The 17,074-nt window shown below is 42.7% G+C and overlaps 2 protein-coding genes across 2 annotated transcripts in view; both read left to right on the forward strand.

Annotated features, from left to right (window-relative positions):
- The window catches only part of atr (ATR checkpoint kinase), a 30,362-nt gene extending 26,468 nt beyond the window's left edge, over nucleotides 1–3,894 (forward strand). The window contains exons 43-48 of the mRNA XM_083998036.1: nucleotides 458–608; nucleotides 715–871; nucleotides 1,633–1,786; nucleotides 3,055–3,206; nucleotides 3,390–3,495; nucleotides 3,596–3,894. Of these exons, the coding sequence (XP_083854162.1) occupies nucleotides 458–608; nucleotides 715–871; nucleotides 1,633–1,786; nucleotides 3,055–3,206; nucleotides 3,390–3,495; nucleotides 3,596–3,769 (894 nt within the window). The 3' untranslated portion in view covers nucleotides 3,770–3,894. The remainder of the gene's footprint in view (nucleotides 1–457; nucleotides 609–714; nucleotides 872–1,632; nucleotides 1,787–3,054; nucleotides 3,207–3,389; nucleotides 3,496–3,595) is intronic.
- Nucleotides 3,895–5,384: 1,490 nt separating this feature from the next.
- On the forward strand, nucleotides 5,385–10,348 carry LOC311006218 (endophilin-B1-like; the record flags this gene model as incomplete). Its single annotated transcript, XM_083998960.1, has 10 exons — nucleotides 5,385–5,441; nucleotides 5,567–5,708; nucleotides 7,459–7,587; nucleotides 7,711–7,844; nucleotides 7,980–8,072; nucleotides 8,235–8,318; nucleotides 8,415–8,442; nucleotides 8,666–8,751; nucleotides 9,039–9,139; nucleotides 9,766–10,348. The coding sequence occupies 10 exons, from the start codon at nucleotides 5,385–5,387 to the stop codon at nucleotides 10,334–10,336; spliced, it is 1,425 nt and encodes a 474-aa protein (XP_083855086.1). The 3' UTR covers nucleotides 10,337–10,348.
- Between the last annotated feature and the right edge of the window lie 6,726 nt (nucleotides 10,349–17,074).

Genomic DNA, 17,074 nt, shown 5'->3' on the forward strand with positions numbered 1-17,074 from the left:
TGTTATGGTGCGTTCAAGGAAACTCGGATTTTTCCGACCGTGAAGTGGTACCAGTTCGATCTGGTACGAGTTCACCGGTCGGAAGTTACGAGTGGCCGTTATAGTGACTTTCACCGGTAAAACAGGTCGGAAAAACACGAGTGGGTTGCCTGGAACGCTACAAAGTCGTAAGTTGTGACTTGAAGCTGTAATTTACGATTTCAAAAGCCTGCCTGGAACGCAGCATTAGCGAAAACGACCGGATCACTCACTTCTGCTTTAATGAAGATAGAAATGATAAAGCAAACAATGATAAATAACTTCATACATGTATTTAAGTGTTAAAAAAAATGAAAGATCATTATATAACTCTTACATACAGACATAATTATTTACATTCATATAAACAAGGAATTTGACCAGATACAATAAACTGATCACAGGATTTTTGCTTGTGTAATGGTTTGTGTATGTGTAGTGCCTACGTAAAGATGCAGAGTCGAGGCGGAGGGAGCTGCACATCCGTACCTACGCTGTGATTCCCCTCAATGAGGAGTGCGGCATCATCGAGTGGGTCAACAACACGGCCGGGCTCCGACACATCCTCACCAAGCTGTACAAAGAGAGAGGTATCCTCACATATAATAATAATAATACACTTTGATAATAAAGAAACTACTTGTCATCTTATTGAATGTTATGAGATTGTTTAATTATGGTCGTGGTTGTTTTTAGGTGTCTACCTGTCAGGAAAAGAACTCAGGAAACTCATTCTACCAAAGACAGCTCCATTCGAGGAGAAGCTGCGAATCCACAAAGAGGTGCTGTGTGCTCGACATCCGCCCGTGTTCCACGAGTGGTTCCTCCGGACCTTCGCTGACCCAACATCATGGTATGACATGCACCACAACTTTCCTGCTGTTAAACTCAAAAGGGACGACACTTTTTTAAAGGGATAGTTCAACATTTTGGCAAATTGGCCCATTGCCATAATCCCTACAGTTTTAGGAGTAGATTCGTTACCTTTAATTGTTGGTGCAAGCTATTTTTAGAACGGCGGAGCAGAGCCGCAAGCTGCTCAGAGCTATGCTACGGAGGCTCATGGGATTTCTTGGTTTCCCTCATTATACTCATCAAATACACAATCCAACAACTCCATAACGCTCTCTTGACCTGCACATTCACCACGCTATGAGATAATAATGTAATGTTACAAGACAGAGTTGTTTTAGAGGCAAATGCAGAGACTAACCCGAAAAACTGTCCTCGACGGGAAGGCGCAACAGTGGTTTTGCATGAATTTACCTCTAAAACAACTCTGTCTGGTAACGTTCTGTTATTATCTCATAGCGTGGTGAATGTGCAGGTCACAACTTGTCCACCAGAGCGTTTTGGAGTTGTTGGATTGTGTATTTGATGAGTTTGATGAGGGAAACCAAGAAATACCATTAGCCTCCGTAGCGTAGCTCTGAGCAGCTTGCGGCTCTGCTCCGCCGTTCTAAAAATATCTTGCACCGACAATTAAAGGTAACCAACCAACTCCTAAAACTATAGGGATTATGGCAATGGGCCAATTTGCCAAAAAATGTTGAACTATCCCTTTAAAGGTAAGATTATGTGTAATACCACTGATTGTGTTTTTTTTTCTTACAGGTACAGCAGTCGCTCTGCTTACTGCCGCTCCACAGCTGTGATGTCAATGGTCGGCTACATCCTGGGTTTGGGAGATCGCCACGGAGAAAACATCCTCTTTGACTCTTTCACAGGGGAATGTGTTCACGTCGACTTCAACTGCCTCTTTAACAAGGTTCGTCTTGGTCCCAAATTGTCTTAAAATGTTTTATATTTATATTTTATATAGAGGTGATGGGGGGAAAAAATGTTGTCATGTATTCTTATTTCTACCATCTAATTCAGTGGTCCCCAAACTACGGCCCGCGGGCCAGATGCGGCCCGCGTTCAAATTCCAACCGGCCCGCAGCCTCTGTCATCAAAAAAATCAATAATATGCGGCCCGCCAGAACGTACATTTTTTTTATTGTCTCAGCACCTGGGCACGTTTGTTCCATAGCGGAATGAAATGAAGGGAGTGAAGCCTCTTGTCAGTCATCCAGGATCTTTGTCTCTGTGGGGGGAGGCGGGGCCGCTACCACACACACAGTGCAGCATGTGAGTCTGTGAGGAACATCGCAAGGTAACGTCAGTTGCCAACTCGCCAAATCTGGCGACTTTCCAAACCCTCTCATCGACTTTCTTTTTGACAAAAGCCACTAGCGACAAATCTAGCGACTTTTCCGGTGCTGTTACTGTTACAACGCTTCTGGTTTGGAGACTCGGACGTGAAAGCACGTCATCACTGCTGTTTCCAACGAGCAGCGGTGCTGCCGTGAGCCCCCCGCCCCCGTCACACCGGCGGTGTCACGGAGCTGTCCCCGCTACAGAGACCCGCTCCACGCCGCTGACCCCCCCACCACACCCGTCTTAGAGCGACATACACAGCCTCAGTCACTACTCACCTCATCTACTGTGATGACACGGTCAATATCTATTCAAGTGCAGTTTTGTTGAGACTTGATAAGCCATTTTATTTATTGTTTTGGTTGTGTGTGGTTTTATATTTGAGTGCATCTTTTCTTAACAGAGACAGGGTCTATTCTTGTTTTTGGTTTGATTTTGCAATTTTTGATTTTTTAAGATATAATATAGGCTAATATAAAATGTAGGCTAATAATGTTTCAAATTAACCTAGATATGTTTAAGCTTCCTTTTTTCCCAGACATTTATGTAATTTTATGTGGTCTTCAAATATGAAAAGCAGAGTGATTTTGGTAAAAACTTGTTTAGATTTATTTATCTATGTGAAGAAATGAAAAGAATTCAATTTGCAATGAAAAAAAAAAGTATTAAATAGTTAATTTGCATTTAATGTTAATGGTTCAAAGGATGTCAGCTGAAAGGTCGGCCGACCCGGCCCCCACACATTTTTACTTCACCAAATCTGGCCCTCTTTGCAAAAAGTTTGGGGACCCCTGATCTAATTGTTTCTCTCATGCTCCCTCTCTCCTTTTCCACTAGGGGGAGACGTTTGACGTGCCTGAGGTCGTTCCTTTCCGTCTGACCCAAAACATGGTCCATGCTATGGGACCTATGGGCACCGAAGGCCTCTTCAGACAGGCCTGTGAGGTCACCATGAGACTAATGAGAGACCAGAGAGAGCCGCTCACAAGGTACATACATAGATACTTCAACATTATCTAATAATACTGTTTGAGTTCAAGACTGTAGCAAAATCAATGGATTTCTTATATATTCGCGAATATTTCTGCAACACGAGCGTATGTCTGTAACAATATTTTTCTGTCACAAATCTATAGTTTCTCTCACTCACTGTTTTTAATTTTCCCTCTAAGTGTGCTCAAGACCTTCCTTCATGACCCGCTGGTGGAGTGGAGCAAACAAGGCAAGGGGGTCTCCAAAACTCAGGCCAACGAGACAGGAGAGATAGTTAATGAAAAGGTGCGTTTACAGTGCATGCAGATCTGATGTAATTTATATATGTCACATTTTTTTCTATTGGTATTATTGTATTGTTTTATCTTTTTTCTTTTCTTCCCAGGCTAAAACTCACGTGTGTGACATCGAGCAGCGTCTGCAGGGAGTGATAAAGAGCAGAAACAAAGTGCTGGGTCTGCCTCTGTCCATAGAGGGACACGTCCACTACCTCATCCAGGAATCTACAGACGACAAGCTGCTCTGTCAGATGTATCTGGGCTGGGGGCCTTACCTATGAAATGCACACTTAACATTTGCAGGAGAGTTAAGGATGCTTTCCTGTGAAAATGCCTACACAAAAAGACAACCTCAAGTGCTAATATGTGGCTTAAATGTGAGGTATACAAGCGTATATGTACGTATTGTTTATAATTTACAGTTTACTGGGAAAAAAAGAGAATATGAGTTGAATGTATGTACATTATCTTCATTTTTGTAATAAAGTAGATTTTTCTATTTTCATTTCATAGGTAAAAATGTGTCTGTAAGAGGAGCGTCTTCTAATCTCTTAACCCTCCTTAGAGTCACAATAGCAGTCAGACGGTCAGCTGATTGCTTTAATCCCTTTCATCTCTCTGTTTCTCTCTTTCACACACCCACTGGTCCAATCAGTTCACCTTTTTCTTTGCACAAGCACCAATTAGAGCAGAGTGCTTGTCTTGAAGAGCCTTTAAGAGGTTGAAGGCAGCTAAGTGGGAAGACCTGTACCGAGTATAAGGGAAGTGTGGAGATACGTAGCTACTATTGATCTAGTGAGCAATGTTTTGATGTTTAGTCATGAGTTCAGATGCTCAAAAGGTCACTTTTTTTTTCATCATGGCACTTCTCCTTTTCGTCAACGCTTGGCTGCTGTTGCCTCTTGCTTTTGGATAGAGGCCATTTGCACTTGTTTCATCCAAGAGGAGCACTCCAAACAAACACTTACTGGAAACTTGCCTTTTCTGATTACCGTATATCAGTGGATGACCTTCTCTGCTTCACACTCTGCATTATTATTTTATTCTCATCTTGGAGCTTCTCTATGGGGGACAACTGGCATGTAAACTGAACTCTTCTCTCATTATTGTCAAATTAAAGTAGATGCAGTTAAATGTTGCAAGAATTGGCACTGTCTTAAGAAATTGTATTTTAGTTTTTTATTTAAGTAGTATTTTGCACCTTATTAGTTTTTTTTTTCTGCTGTAAATCGTTCAGTGGTGGAAGTCTTATGCTTTTGTTTTGAAAAATCCTACCCGGAAGTTCAGGGCTTGTATAAAAATAAGGATGTCTTTAGTAAGATAAGCTTTTTTTTCCCAGGTAAAGGGCTGTGTTTAAGATCATATTTATACAGGTATAAATGCGCCAGTATATAAATATCTATGTAAATACATACCCAGCTGCCGATTAGCTGCCAAACAAACTGTTTGGGAAAAGTTAGACGTTACATACAGCGTTTGAGCCTTCAAAATAAAAGTCTTGACGGAGGTAACGGTAAACAAACAGACGAGAGGTGATTTCTTGAGCAGACTGGCCGCTGACCGAGGCTGCAAACACGGACAGCTTGACGGGAGGCAGCGCTCGGCATGGCTGGGGGATAAAACTGTCAATAGCGCCAGCGAGCGAGCGAGCAGGTGCTGCTTACTTGCACTTGCGTCGGCTTTATTTTCTCGGCTGGTCGGTGTTAACGAACCGTAATCTGGATAACAAGCGAGCGAGCAGTTAGCGCGGCGGTAGTTAGCGGTTAAGGCCGCCATGGCAACGGCCGTTGACAGTGACAGCGGTCGGTTACTTGGCTTTTTGTAGCTCGCTCGCAGCCTGTTGGACCAACGGTTGAACGGTAGCAGGCAGCGCGCGACCTTGGGGACGACGTTGCCATGGATCTGACTCGGTTGGCGGTGGATGCTGGGCAGTTCATCAACCGGGCTGTTCAGGTAAATATTGGAAAATAAACCATTAAAAAACACCGTATTTAGATATTAAAACACACATTGGCTTAAGATAAGATACATTTGGTGGATGAATGAATGTTGTTCTTGTCATTCCGCCTCCACTCCAGTACACGGAGGAGAGCATCGGCCAGGCGGAGAAGACAGAGTTCAACCCCGGCGTGGAGCAGCTCCTGGCCCTGGCTGACGTCACCAAGACCTGCACGGATAATATAATCTCCCAGACCGAGGTGTTACTGCAGCCAAGCCCCGGTGAGAAGGAGAGACATTTGTTTAGCTACTTATTCATAATTTCTCTTTAGTTCTTATTATATTAATACAATTAAAAAATCTTATCCTTTATGAGCTCAATTTTTCAGTGTTTCATTTCATCACAGACAAGTACTATTTGAGTAATTTTCATTATCAGTTCAGGTTCTCTGCAGAAAATCCACTTTACGTTAGAGGCATTGAGAAAAATACTTTTGTCTGGATGATCATAAAAATGAAACTACTTATAATCTGTCTCAGAACAGAAGTGAAATACTACACAGTATCAACGTAATCAGAGAAAGGAACTCAGTCATACTTCACTCAATCTAAAATAACTCAGTCTTATAACTACATTGTGTTAATAAGTGAATACTACTATAGCATTTATCCCAAACCAATAAAATGTTTGTTTGTGGGCCTGTGATTTTAATGAGAATGCAAAATATGCCATACTTAGGGTATCTGTATATTTAATATGCTGTACCATGCATGAATGCCAAAATATTTGTCCTAATGATAAACCTACAAGTCTGTTATGAGCATTAGCATCAAGTGGGTACAAGCCAAGGATTTATGGTTCTCTATGTAAAACCACTAATGACTCTATTAGTCTCTACCTCTGGGTCCCAGTATTTCAGCTTTATTTGCTCTCCCACAATAGATACATCTCCTGCCTGCTCCTCTGTTTGCTTTGACTGCAGTTCGGCCTGTTCAGATGAATAGGCATGGTTATTCTTTTGCCTGTTTGAATCCAATTACCTCAGATAATGGAGTTATGAGTGGATGTGGTCTGCAATCTGTCAAATAAGGAGACCATTCAGCTGCCAGATATAATAATATTTTGCTTTTTTTTTTTCCAGCGTCTATATCTGCGATATATTTGCAGGTCATGTCTTGTTTATGTATCGACCAAGAGCTTTTAGTTGCTCTTTTTACCTCAGCTTTAGTTAATAGGTAAGGGATAATTGGAAGGATATACAATTTGAAAGCAGCTGCCTCCCGTTTTCAGCAGCTGTACCCTTCTCTGCACTTTCCTTGTAAAATACAGGATTACATTTGTCCAGGAGGTTAAGAAGTGTGGTGTTTAGTGGTATGTTAATATCCTAAAACTTGCTTTTGACACCTGTTCCAAAGGTTAAACTGTTGGATGTTGAAAGTTACCTCTACAGAATGCTGCATTATACCTTTGTATTCATCCTCGTTGCTTCTGCCAGGAGTGAAATCATCATAAATGCCACGTTCATTAGCAGCCACACAAGCCTGAACACCAACAGAACCACCATGATGTGTGAAAGACGATGTGGTGGCTGTTTTTTATCCACATTTTGCGCTGCTGGCTCCTTGTTTCTATGAACTGAGTCTCAGCCTTTCTGTTTTTATTTGCATCTGAATTCTGAGGTTATAATCATGAGGTCTTTTTCTTGATCGTTGACAAGGAAACGTACACCCACATCCTAGAGAGCGTTTTCAACTGGTTTTCTCCTCAGCCACATGATTTGTGCCTGTCGTGGTTTTTTATATTTTCTACTTTTCCTGTGAGCACCTGCTTTTTTTTGTAGCCAACTTTTCACATCTCCCACACACTTCTGGCTATACTGACGTAAATCTACTCAAATTAACATTAACATCATATTTATGGCATGGTTTTATTACATTTCAAATGCACTGTGCTGATTTTTTCAGTTGTTTTTTTTTAGACTTGAAAACTCTTTAACCTGAACTGAACTGACCCCTGATTCCTGATGAACAGGAGCTCGGTTAGAGGACCGGCTGTATGAACAACTGGATTGGAGCGTCCCACCTCGGCCTCGTACCCTCGAGACTCTGGGAGATCAAATGACTCAGGCTGGGCTGGAGATTGGGTCGACCACACCCTATGGTGAGTGCATATTAATCTAAATATCCATTGTCTCTTGGTATCATACACACATGAATAAGTAGTTAGCAGATGCTTTTTACATTGTCATAGATGTTTTTAAGCTTCAGTTTGTTTTATGTTCAGGAGCTGCACTGCTGCGGTGTGGAGAGATTCAGAAGCAGCTCAGTGGCGAAGAAAGAAAGTTTGTCCAAAGCACCAACATCCACTTTCTCACCCCACTGAAGAGTTTCACGGAAGGGGAATACAAAGCCATACAGGTAAAAAAAAAAAGATTAAAACACACACACACTCACACACAATGTGTATAATGTGGTATTGATTTACCAAGATGTTCTCATTGTCCTGAATCTGAATGCTTTCTCATTTCTTTCTGTGTGTGTGTGTGTTGGTAGGATGAGCGCAGGATGATGCTGAACAAGCGTTTGGACTTGGACATCGCTAAAACCAGGCTGAGGAAAGCCCACGAGGCCGACCGAGAGGCCAGAGTGAGTTGAAGTCGTTTGAACTTGACCTTCACTGATGAAAAACATGAATACGTGCCTTTTGAACACATATCTGGTTTCCTCAGTGAACCAATCAGGCGTTTTCTTCTATATAATACACTAGATATATTACCTTCTTGTTTTGTCTTCCCTGTCTTTTGTCAGAACCTGAATGCAAACCCAATGGATGATGACTACTTGTCTCATGTCTCCTACATGTTCAGCTTCCTGCGTGTTAAATGGCTAAAGGTCAGTGGTTGTAAAGTTGGACTGCACATGGACAAGACAGCTGAACTTGATGTTGGTGCTTTACTTCTCTTCCTCTGTCTCTTTCCCTCCAAACAGATATGGGCTCAGGAAATTTCTCAGGCAAGTTCATTTTGTTTATTATGACGGCTTTAAATCTCTCACTTATTAAGTTGTATATAATCACTGCATGGTCCTGATGGTCGCAGTAATAGTTTCCTTTCTATTGTTTAGCTGATTCAGATTTAAACCTCTCAAGGGTAATGGGAGATTTGCAGAAACAAAGCTCGTAATTTGTGGACATAATTGGAAAGGGTATAAAAGATGATTGTGTGTGTGTGTGTAGGCAGAGATGGAGCTGAGGATCTGTCAAAGTCTGTTCGATCGACAGACAGAAGTTACAAAACGGACTCTGGAAGGAATCAGCAACACTCACGTATGTACACACACACAAAGAAAACCAGATGTCATATTGTATATTGTTTTAGCCATTTCTTGTAACATTCATAACTAATACTGAGTTCCCAAGATGTAAACAAGGTAGATTTCTTGTTTTCTACATGTGTTCCTTATTCACTATCCCATAAAAATCCATATTACGCTCATTTGTTTTTATTTTGTGGTCTCTTTTGTGGTCTTTTTTTTTTTTTTTAAGATGTTTAGTATTTTAACATTTGCCCTATGGTTTATTTGTCTCATATTGTGTTTGTTTTCCTCCCTCAGATCAACCACATGCGGAGCCTGACTGACTTTGTGGAGGCTCAGGCCTGTTTCTTTGACCAGTGCAACCAACATGCTCAGGAGCTTCAGAAGCAGCTGTCGAGGTCAGTGTAGCCTGGTTCACACAACACCTGAGAAAAAAACATATTTACTAAACTGAAAGTTAAGCCTGCTGTTTGGAAACCTCATTATGTGTTTCTGTCCACGTCTTTTATCTAAACTGAGAATTAAAACGTCTTCCTTTCTTATACTGTCCAATAAGAAACAACAACATCAAACGGTTCTTTTTTTACAAAGTATATTCAAAATATAATTTGTAGCTCTCAAATCAAAGCCGTGTGCCTCTAATTATTTCAGCTTTGTTGTGAAAAGTTGACATATTGAACCGTTGATTTAAAAAAAAGTCTTACCACTGAGTTTCCAGTGAGGTTATGGGTGTTTCTGTATTTGCTCGGGTCAGAGAGGGAATCATTCTCAACAGGTCTCTTGTAAATTCAGAAGCCAAATACCGCTCCAAATGTATATAACACAGCATTGGGTCCCATCCATCTTTTTTTTTTTTATTTGAAACTATAACTCCCTGTTGGCAACAAATTGCTGTTAATCCGTAGATGCTCAGCGACAGAGAGGCATTTTAGGGAGCAGCCAAGGACATCTGGTCTCACAAAGTAAACTTTTAAAGACGCGACTAGTTTAATTACTGACATTAATGACTTGTTTCCCTTTGCAGCATCCCCGCTGTGCTCTGCTCCAATAACTGGCAATCAGCAATTACTAATGAGCCATCAACAAGCAGCAACCATGTAGCCAACGAGCCCACGGGGCTAAATCAGGTCACCCCACTGCCGGTCATCGTCCATCAGCTTCCAGACTTCGACCAGGACTCGTGGACTTCATGTGCGCCGCCCGGGACTAAACATGAAGTAACCACGCAACCACTGGACCAGACAAATAACAACAACAACAACAACAACAGCAGCATCTGCTCCAGTGATAGCCAAGAGATCAGGTACCGTTCAGCGTCAGATTCAGATGGCAGGACCAGGACGGACAGCGCTCACGTGGCGACTGCAGAGTCTCCAGCAGCAGCAGTAGTAATCAATGGTGCAGCGACAACGACGCTGTCCTCTCAGGCGGTGGGTGAGTCTCAGGCGGCGAGCGCAGCGGCTAGTGAGACCATGACGACCAGCGCTGCTGCGGCCGATGAGCCCCAAACAGCCAATGAAACGGCTAATGAGCAGCCCGCCGCTAATGGAGATGTCCAGGAGTCATCATCAGCCAGTCAGGATGTGGTTCATTAGAGACTCATATGTGGCGGCCAAATGACTGACTGTAATGGGACTTGAGCTGCTGAATTATAGTCCAGTGGTAGTCGACGTTGTAGAGCTGAGAATACAGACACACAATCATTAGAACGTGCGGTTCAGTTACAGTGAAAATAAGTCTTAATTAATCCCATAGGGAAGAAGATAATGTGAAGTGGTTGTAAAAGTGCTTATTTTTCTAAACGTTAAATAGTGCCACAATCATTTTAGCCTTTAGAAATATTCATATACTGTATTATTAATGTTGTATGAAAACGGTGAGTGTCGAGTATCAGTCCCGTCTCGTGGTAGTAGAGGTGACGTTTCCTGGCCCTCGGGCTCAGGTTGTATCTGCAGCGCATGGCTGTTGATTTCAGTCCATTATCTGCAAAACTAAATCTTTATTTTTACATTTATTTAGTAAAAACGAGAGCTAACTAATTAACGAAAGCTAATCAAACTTTGTGCCAAGTATACTGTATGTATGTGTCTGTGTGTCTGTGGGTGTAACTACACAAATATGTATGTGTCTGTATGTGTATGCACTCTATCACTTGTATTTACAGCTCAGCCAAACCTGTGACACCTTTAGAAAGAGGTGTGTGTGTGTACACGTACGTAACTTTCAACATCTGAGGTCATTTTCCATATGAACACGTCAAGCGTCACTTGTGTGTCGGGGAGCGCGGCAAAGGTGACAGAAACACCAGGCTCAACAGGATCTTTATGCTGTAGCTGCAGCACAGTTCAAAATACTCCTCCTCTCTCACTCACACACACACTGCGGGTGTTTTCGCTCAAATCACACACTCACTTTCACCCTTTTTTTTTTTTCGTCCCCCTTTAAAGCCCCCATTAGATGTAATGGGTAGAAGTTTCCATGTCCAGATGTTGTTAATTTTCTTCACAGAGGGGCAGCGCTGCTCTACTGTGGCGTCGGATCTGCTCTGGGGACCCTGGATGGAAACACACACATTAATGTAGCATTGGCCTTACTGATGTAATCACCCACCGACCCCCCTCCTCCCCCTCAACTCAATGCTTTGGTCCCAATACGTAAACATGTGTGCAGGTTTGGGCCAGCTACAGTGTTCACATCCTGGTTGCAGCCATGACTCAGTCACATGTCGAGGTTTTTCACTTCACTCATCCGAAAATGTGGAAAATAAATATGCAAACTGTGATGTGATGTCATATCGGCGCAAATCAAGTGTTGACCTTTTTGTTCTCTTGAGTTGAGGTGTCTCTGTTGTTACCTTGTTAAAATCTACATCTCTCCACTCCTCTCCAGCCAAACATCTTGACCTAGATTTTACACACTCACTCACACACACACACACACACAATTATTTCCAAGTCGAGGTCTTGATCGGGCGTTCCAGGCCAAGTCTAATAATATTTAACATCTCTCTAATTAACACCATCCTGACACACGCTGTGAAGCTTGTGGTTAAGCTTGCCTCACTTCATTATTAGTGATTGTGTTAACAACATAACGCAGTAATGATTTCTGGTTGTGTAGCACTACAACTCTCACCACGTGTACATGCAAATGCACACACACTACAAGCACTACTGCAAAAACTAAAGTGTGTAAATGTGTGTGTGTTTATCCCACGTTTCTGCTCTCACGTCCTCATCTCTCCTGTCAAAAGGCCGAGCAAACACATTAGATGGATTAAGCGTTGGTCGTCTATTATTGATCTCAGTGGAGTCAGGAGGCCTCCAGGAGGTTCAATAGCATCATAAATACTTATATCACGCCGCCCGCCGCTCTACATTTATTAGAGACGCCCTCACAGGAGGCACAGTCAGTCGCTGCTTGGAGACGGATGAAATTGTGTTTTCCGACTCATTCCTCTAATTTCCTGTTTGTTTGCTCCCTGTGACCGTCGGTGGGAGACAGACAGCAGCTGAGTCGGAGGCTGAAACGACGCTCCGCAGGCTGGTTGAGATGAGAGAGTTATGAAACCTGATAAAGTTGGGATGTCTCTTAATTATATTTGAGTTGAGTTTTATTTTTTGTTTTTTCTCCCTGAGGGACACAGCCAGATAATCTGTCCATGGATTGATAGTGTATAGTTTTATTTATTTATTCTATCCTGCTGGGGTTTTTTAAAGGGAGACCTGCCCAAAACAGTAGCATAAAGACCAAAACCTCAATGAGCTTGCACTGCTGAATATGAAAGTCAGACTGTAATAGACATAGCAACAAGTATTAGCATTAATACTTTAAATTATTTATGTAAATTGAAAATGAAAGCAGACCATGTTTAGAGCCTTGAGGTACTCCAGTTCAGTACAGTGAGTCAGTTTTAACTGTGCCCGCTGACTGTGACACCTACAACTATAATATTTTAAACTAAGTCGCTCCTTTTTAAACATTATTATATGCCTATTTTCTCGCAGTGACTGTATTGTTTGATTTTTATCTCCATGGTTTCCTCTCCTTATATTGGGGAGCGTAAATGGAAACACCCAAGAATACCACCCAGTTCTCATAAAAAACTGGCCTGTGCTGGCTCACTTTGTGCCCTGTTACTGTTGGTGTTAGTGTTATGTGGTTTGTTCATCAGTGGAGCCCGTGTTGCTGCTTTAAATCAGCGTAAATTCACCCGACAACACCCACTGTCCCAGTTTCCCCTGCATGGCACCTCCCCTGGTTTCATCAGGAGAAAGACCCAGAAGATTGGATCCGTTCTCCTCTCGTCTTTGCTGATAACACGACCCGACTTTAGACATCTCTCTATCTGTCTTTTTCCCCTTTTTCCCATCTTCCTTCCTGTATTTGCTGTGAGTTCCTTTTTTTTCTTTTTTTTTGCCTTCGTCTCTCATCGCTCCCTCCCCCTCAGTGCCAGCTGGGAGTGTTTTTGCGTGACAGCTAAACTGTAGGTGTGGTGTGCAGGTGGGGGTGGTAAACAGCGTCTGGCGACTCCTGATAAATGTAGCTCCTCTGTCATGGACTCACATATTATTGACTTAAATAGAAATATGACCTATATAAAGAGGAAGAAAAAAAAAGAAAAGAAAAGCAGGACATGCCTGAGATGATGCAAAGATGAGAACACCAACTCTTTCTAACATGCATACGCACCAGATTTTACACTCCACCTGCAGGTTTTAACTGCTTTGGTGACAGAATCCTAATTACTCATGTGGAAAAATAAATCTACAAATATAGCCTCTCTCTATAGCCACTTCCTCGCAAAAACATCCACCTTTCTGTCTCCGACTGTCTCTCCATAACTCTTTCTCTACAGGTTTTCTCTTTTCCGGAGATAACGCTGCCAGCTTCCACTCCAATCAGTCCCTCTGCTGCAATTACAGCCTGTCAGACAGCAGAAAACAGACACACTTTACTGGCAGACATGCTGACGTCTGCAGTCGGGAGCTCAGTCTGAAGGTCTGCAGATAGAAGAGAGGTCGGTCAGTCGGGGGCTTTTCCTCTGACCTTGACCTGTCCTACTTCTGCTGCTTGACCCCAGCACCTGTTGGCCAGAGGGCTGCTGTGTCAATAAGAGTCAGGTCATCTGGCCTCAGTTAGGAGGAGTGCAATGTCACGGCCACATGAAGTCTAATTGACAGTTTATAACCAGGCAACAAAATATAATCACAGCTAGAAAGCAGATTTCTCCGTGTTGCTGAGCAACTAGATTTAATTCAGAGTTAAAACACGCTCATTAAAATCCAGACGGTGCAATTTTGCAATTTTTTTTTTTTTTTTAGATTAAGGCATTTGGTGTTGAAACACATTGCAGCGAGTGACTCAGACTCATCAGTGTAAAGGTTAAAAGGCAGACAGACCTGAGAGAGTGTGTGTGGATGGACACGTCCTGTGGAAACGACATAATATGTGTGTGTGAAAGTGAATGACTCTTAAATTTACAACTGAGGATCAACACAATGGTGCTGCTGAACAAAACTATTCAGATGATTAGATTCGGATCATTTAATAACTGCAAAATACCTACAAAGCCATTTTAAATAAGTGAGAATTAATTTATAAGATACATAATGTGCAGTGTATGTTCCTATTTTCTGCATATTATACTGTTTTATTCATATGTATGTGTTCAGCAGTCATATATTGCCTAACAATACTGTACATTTAAACCTTTCACTCATTCCTCTCCCCCCTTTTTCTTGCCCCCAGTTTCCCCAGTGCCCGTGTAATTCCCCCCTCTTTCGCCATAATGCCCCTATTTCCCACTCAGTTTGACTTTTGACACGTTACCTCCACCGAAGCATTACTCACCCAACCTACACAGCAGAGCACAGCATCCCCCACCCTCCCTGACCTCCTCCCTCCTCCCTCCTTCCCCCCTCGGTGAGTTTATAAGTCGGCACCCACTGAGTTGGCTCAGTGTGAAGAGTTTTACATTTCAGCAGAAAGTGGGGGGGAGAATAAGAGAGAGAGAGAGAGGGGAAGAAAAAACTGGGCGACAAACACATCTGATGTCAACAGTTTTCTTCAATGCTCCATCATGCGCGTGTTCACAATCCGGCAAGTGCTGTGTTTCCTCGGCTGCGTGGTCGGAGCCTCGTGTGTCAGCGAGTATGAGGGGAACTATGCAGACAACTACGACAACGAGATCTCTCAGGACCAGCAGGAGGGTGAGTGTCGTTTATTTATCCTCCTGTTGCTTTTTATCTCCAGCTTGTTTGAACAGATGGCTCATCGTAGAAAAACGGTGTCCTTCATTGACTTGTCTAAGTTAATCAAGATGTTTTGGTTTTTTTATGCCTTAAAGATCATAATATATTGTAGGTGTCCCACAGGGCTTTATTCTCGGTCCACATTCTAATCCACTTTTTTATTATTACGTATATATTAATGCTGAATATTCAATCTATCGGGGGTTGGTTATAATTATTTATCTACCTATCCACAGGGAAAAACACCTCTGCTCTCCGTATTTATAATGTAAGGTTATACAATGTTTTTATAACGTGTTTAAACAGATCAGGGGAAATTCAAGCCATCATACAGCCTTTGATTTACATTGTAGATTTGTTGTATTTATTAAATATAAATGAAAATACATACGACTTCCTACTTTTACTTCAATAAAACAAGACTTTGTGAAACAACGGAGCAACAATTAGGCAAAATTATAAATATTCATTCTGACTGGACAAAGAAAGTGTATCAACTTTTGTCTAATGAACTTACATCCTCCATAAGGAATAGCATTCTCTTATTATATATAACCTGTCCTGTCAGTTTATAATATCTGTCATCCATAAATGATGAATAAATTCCTGATTATTCAGAGATTCCTATTCAAAAAGTTAATTTCTGCGCCCCAGTGTTGGTGAGTTTCTGTCATCAGTTTGGAAAAGTAATGTCCTTCAATAAAACCTCCCTCTGAGTTTTGACTGATTTCCCCATGAAGCCCCCCCCCCCTCCTGTCATTACTTTCCTTGGCAAGAAATTATCATTTCTTTTGTGGGTTTTGAAATATATGGAAGTTAACACTGGATTTCCCAAACTTTACCTTGCGTTTCTCAAAACTCTTTCCTTAGGGAGGCTTCCTAGAAATATTAATTTATTTCTAGTTTATTCTAAAAAGGCCACTTATTTCTCCCAATTGCTCCCCAATGTCTTGTTTTCCTGCACCGGTCTGAAGTCATACTGTTACCAGAATTTGGTTATAGTTGGTTAATAAATTCCAATAAGTTTCATAAGAGACACATCTGTGTGTGGTTGTTGTCTCCAGGTCCAGAGTCCCCGACCACGCCGTGCCAGACCGCTGAGTTCTCCCGCTGGGACAAGCTCTTCATCGCTCTGGAGGATTCCCACATGAGGCAGAACATGCTGCTGGAGTCTCTGGAGCAGTGCTGCGGAGGAGGAGGAGAAGGGATGTCCTCTCTCAGGACGCAGGTGGAGAAGCTGGCGACGACTAGGTGCCAGCAGTGTGTGGTAGGAGTAGGACCCAGCGTGGAGTCGTCGGCGTGCAGAGTGCAGGTGGAGCAGGTGAACCTCAGGCTGCAGCGAGGGTTGGTTCAGCTCAGAGAGGAGGGGGCGGAGAGGGAGAGGAGGTTGAACGCCACCTTGCAGATGCTCCTGCACAGCTCCCACGAGGGTAACGTCCGGCTGAAGCGGCTGGAGGAAGGTGGCGTTGGTGGAGGTCACGGTGGAGGTCACGGTGGAGGTCACGGTGGAGGTCACAGGGCGGCGGTGACATCATCAGGACCCGGGGACGGCAGCAGCAGGATGCGACACCATCACCACCAACAACAACCGACGCCACGGCCCGGAGGTTTTACTTTGGGGATGATGATGAAGCCCGGCTTCTTTGAGTCGCAGCAGGAAGCGACTTCACCGCTGGACATGGCCGCGATGGAAAGGGCCCTGGTTGCCATAGCAACAGAGCTGCAGAGGGTTCACCTGCAGCTGAGCAGAGTGATAGAGCGAGCGGGAGCGCCGAGGAAGGACAGCAGAGGGGACACATGAAATGAGCAGAGAGAATGAGAGAGACTGACTGACATCACTGCAATGATAATGATTTTGCACATATTCCGTTTTTTTTAAAGGGCTATTCTTTCTTTTTCTTTTCTTTTCTTTTTCCAAATGTGAGCTTGTTTATGTCTTGTAACGACGAGTTTAAATGTACTATAAATGTTGTGGGTTCATTATAATGAATAAAAATTCATTACACAACCTAATCAGCCTCATGGAAAGGTTTCCTCCCTCCTCCCACACACTAATCAACTCGTTCTCAGAGCTGCAGA

Source organism: Trachurus trachurus, assembly GCF_905171665.1.
Source record: "Trachurus trachurus genome assembly, chromosome: 22".
In the NCBI taxonomy this organism is placed as follows: Eukaryota; Metazoa; Chordata; class Actinopteri; order Carangiformes; family Carangidae; genus Trachurus; species Trachurus trachurus.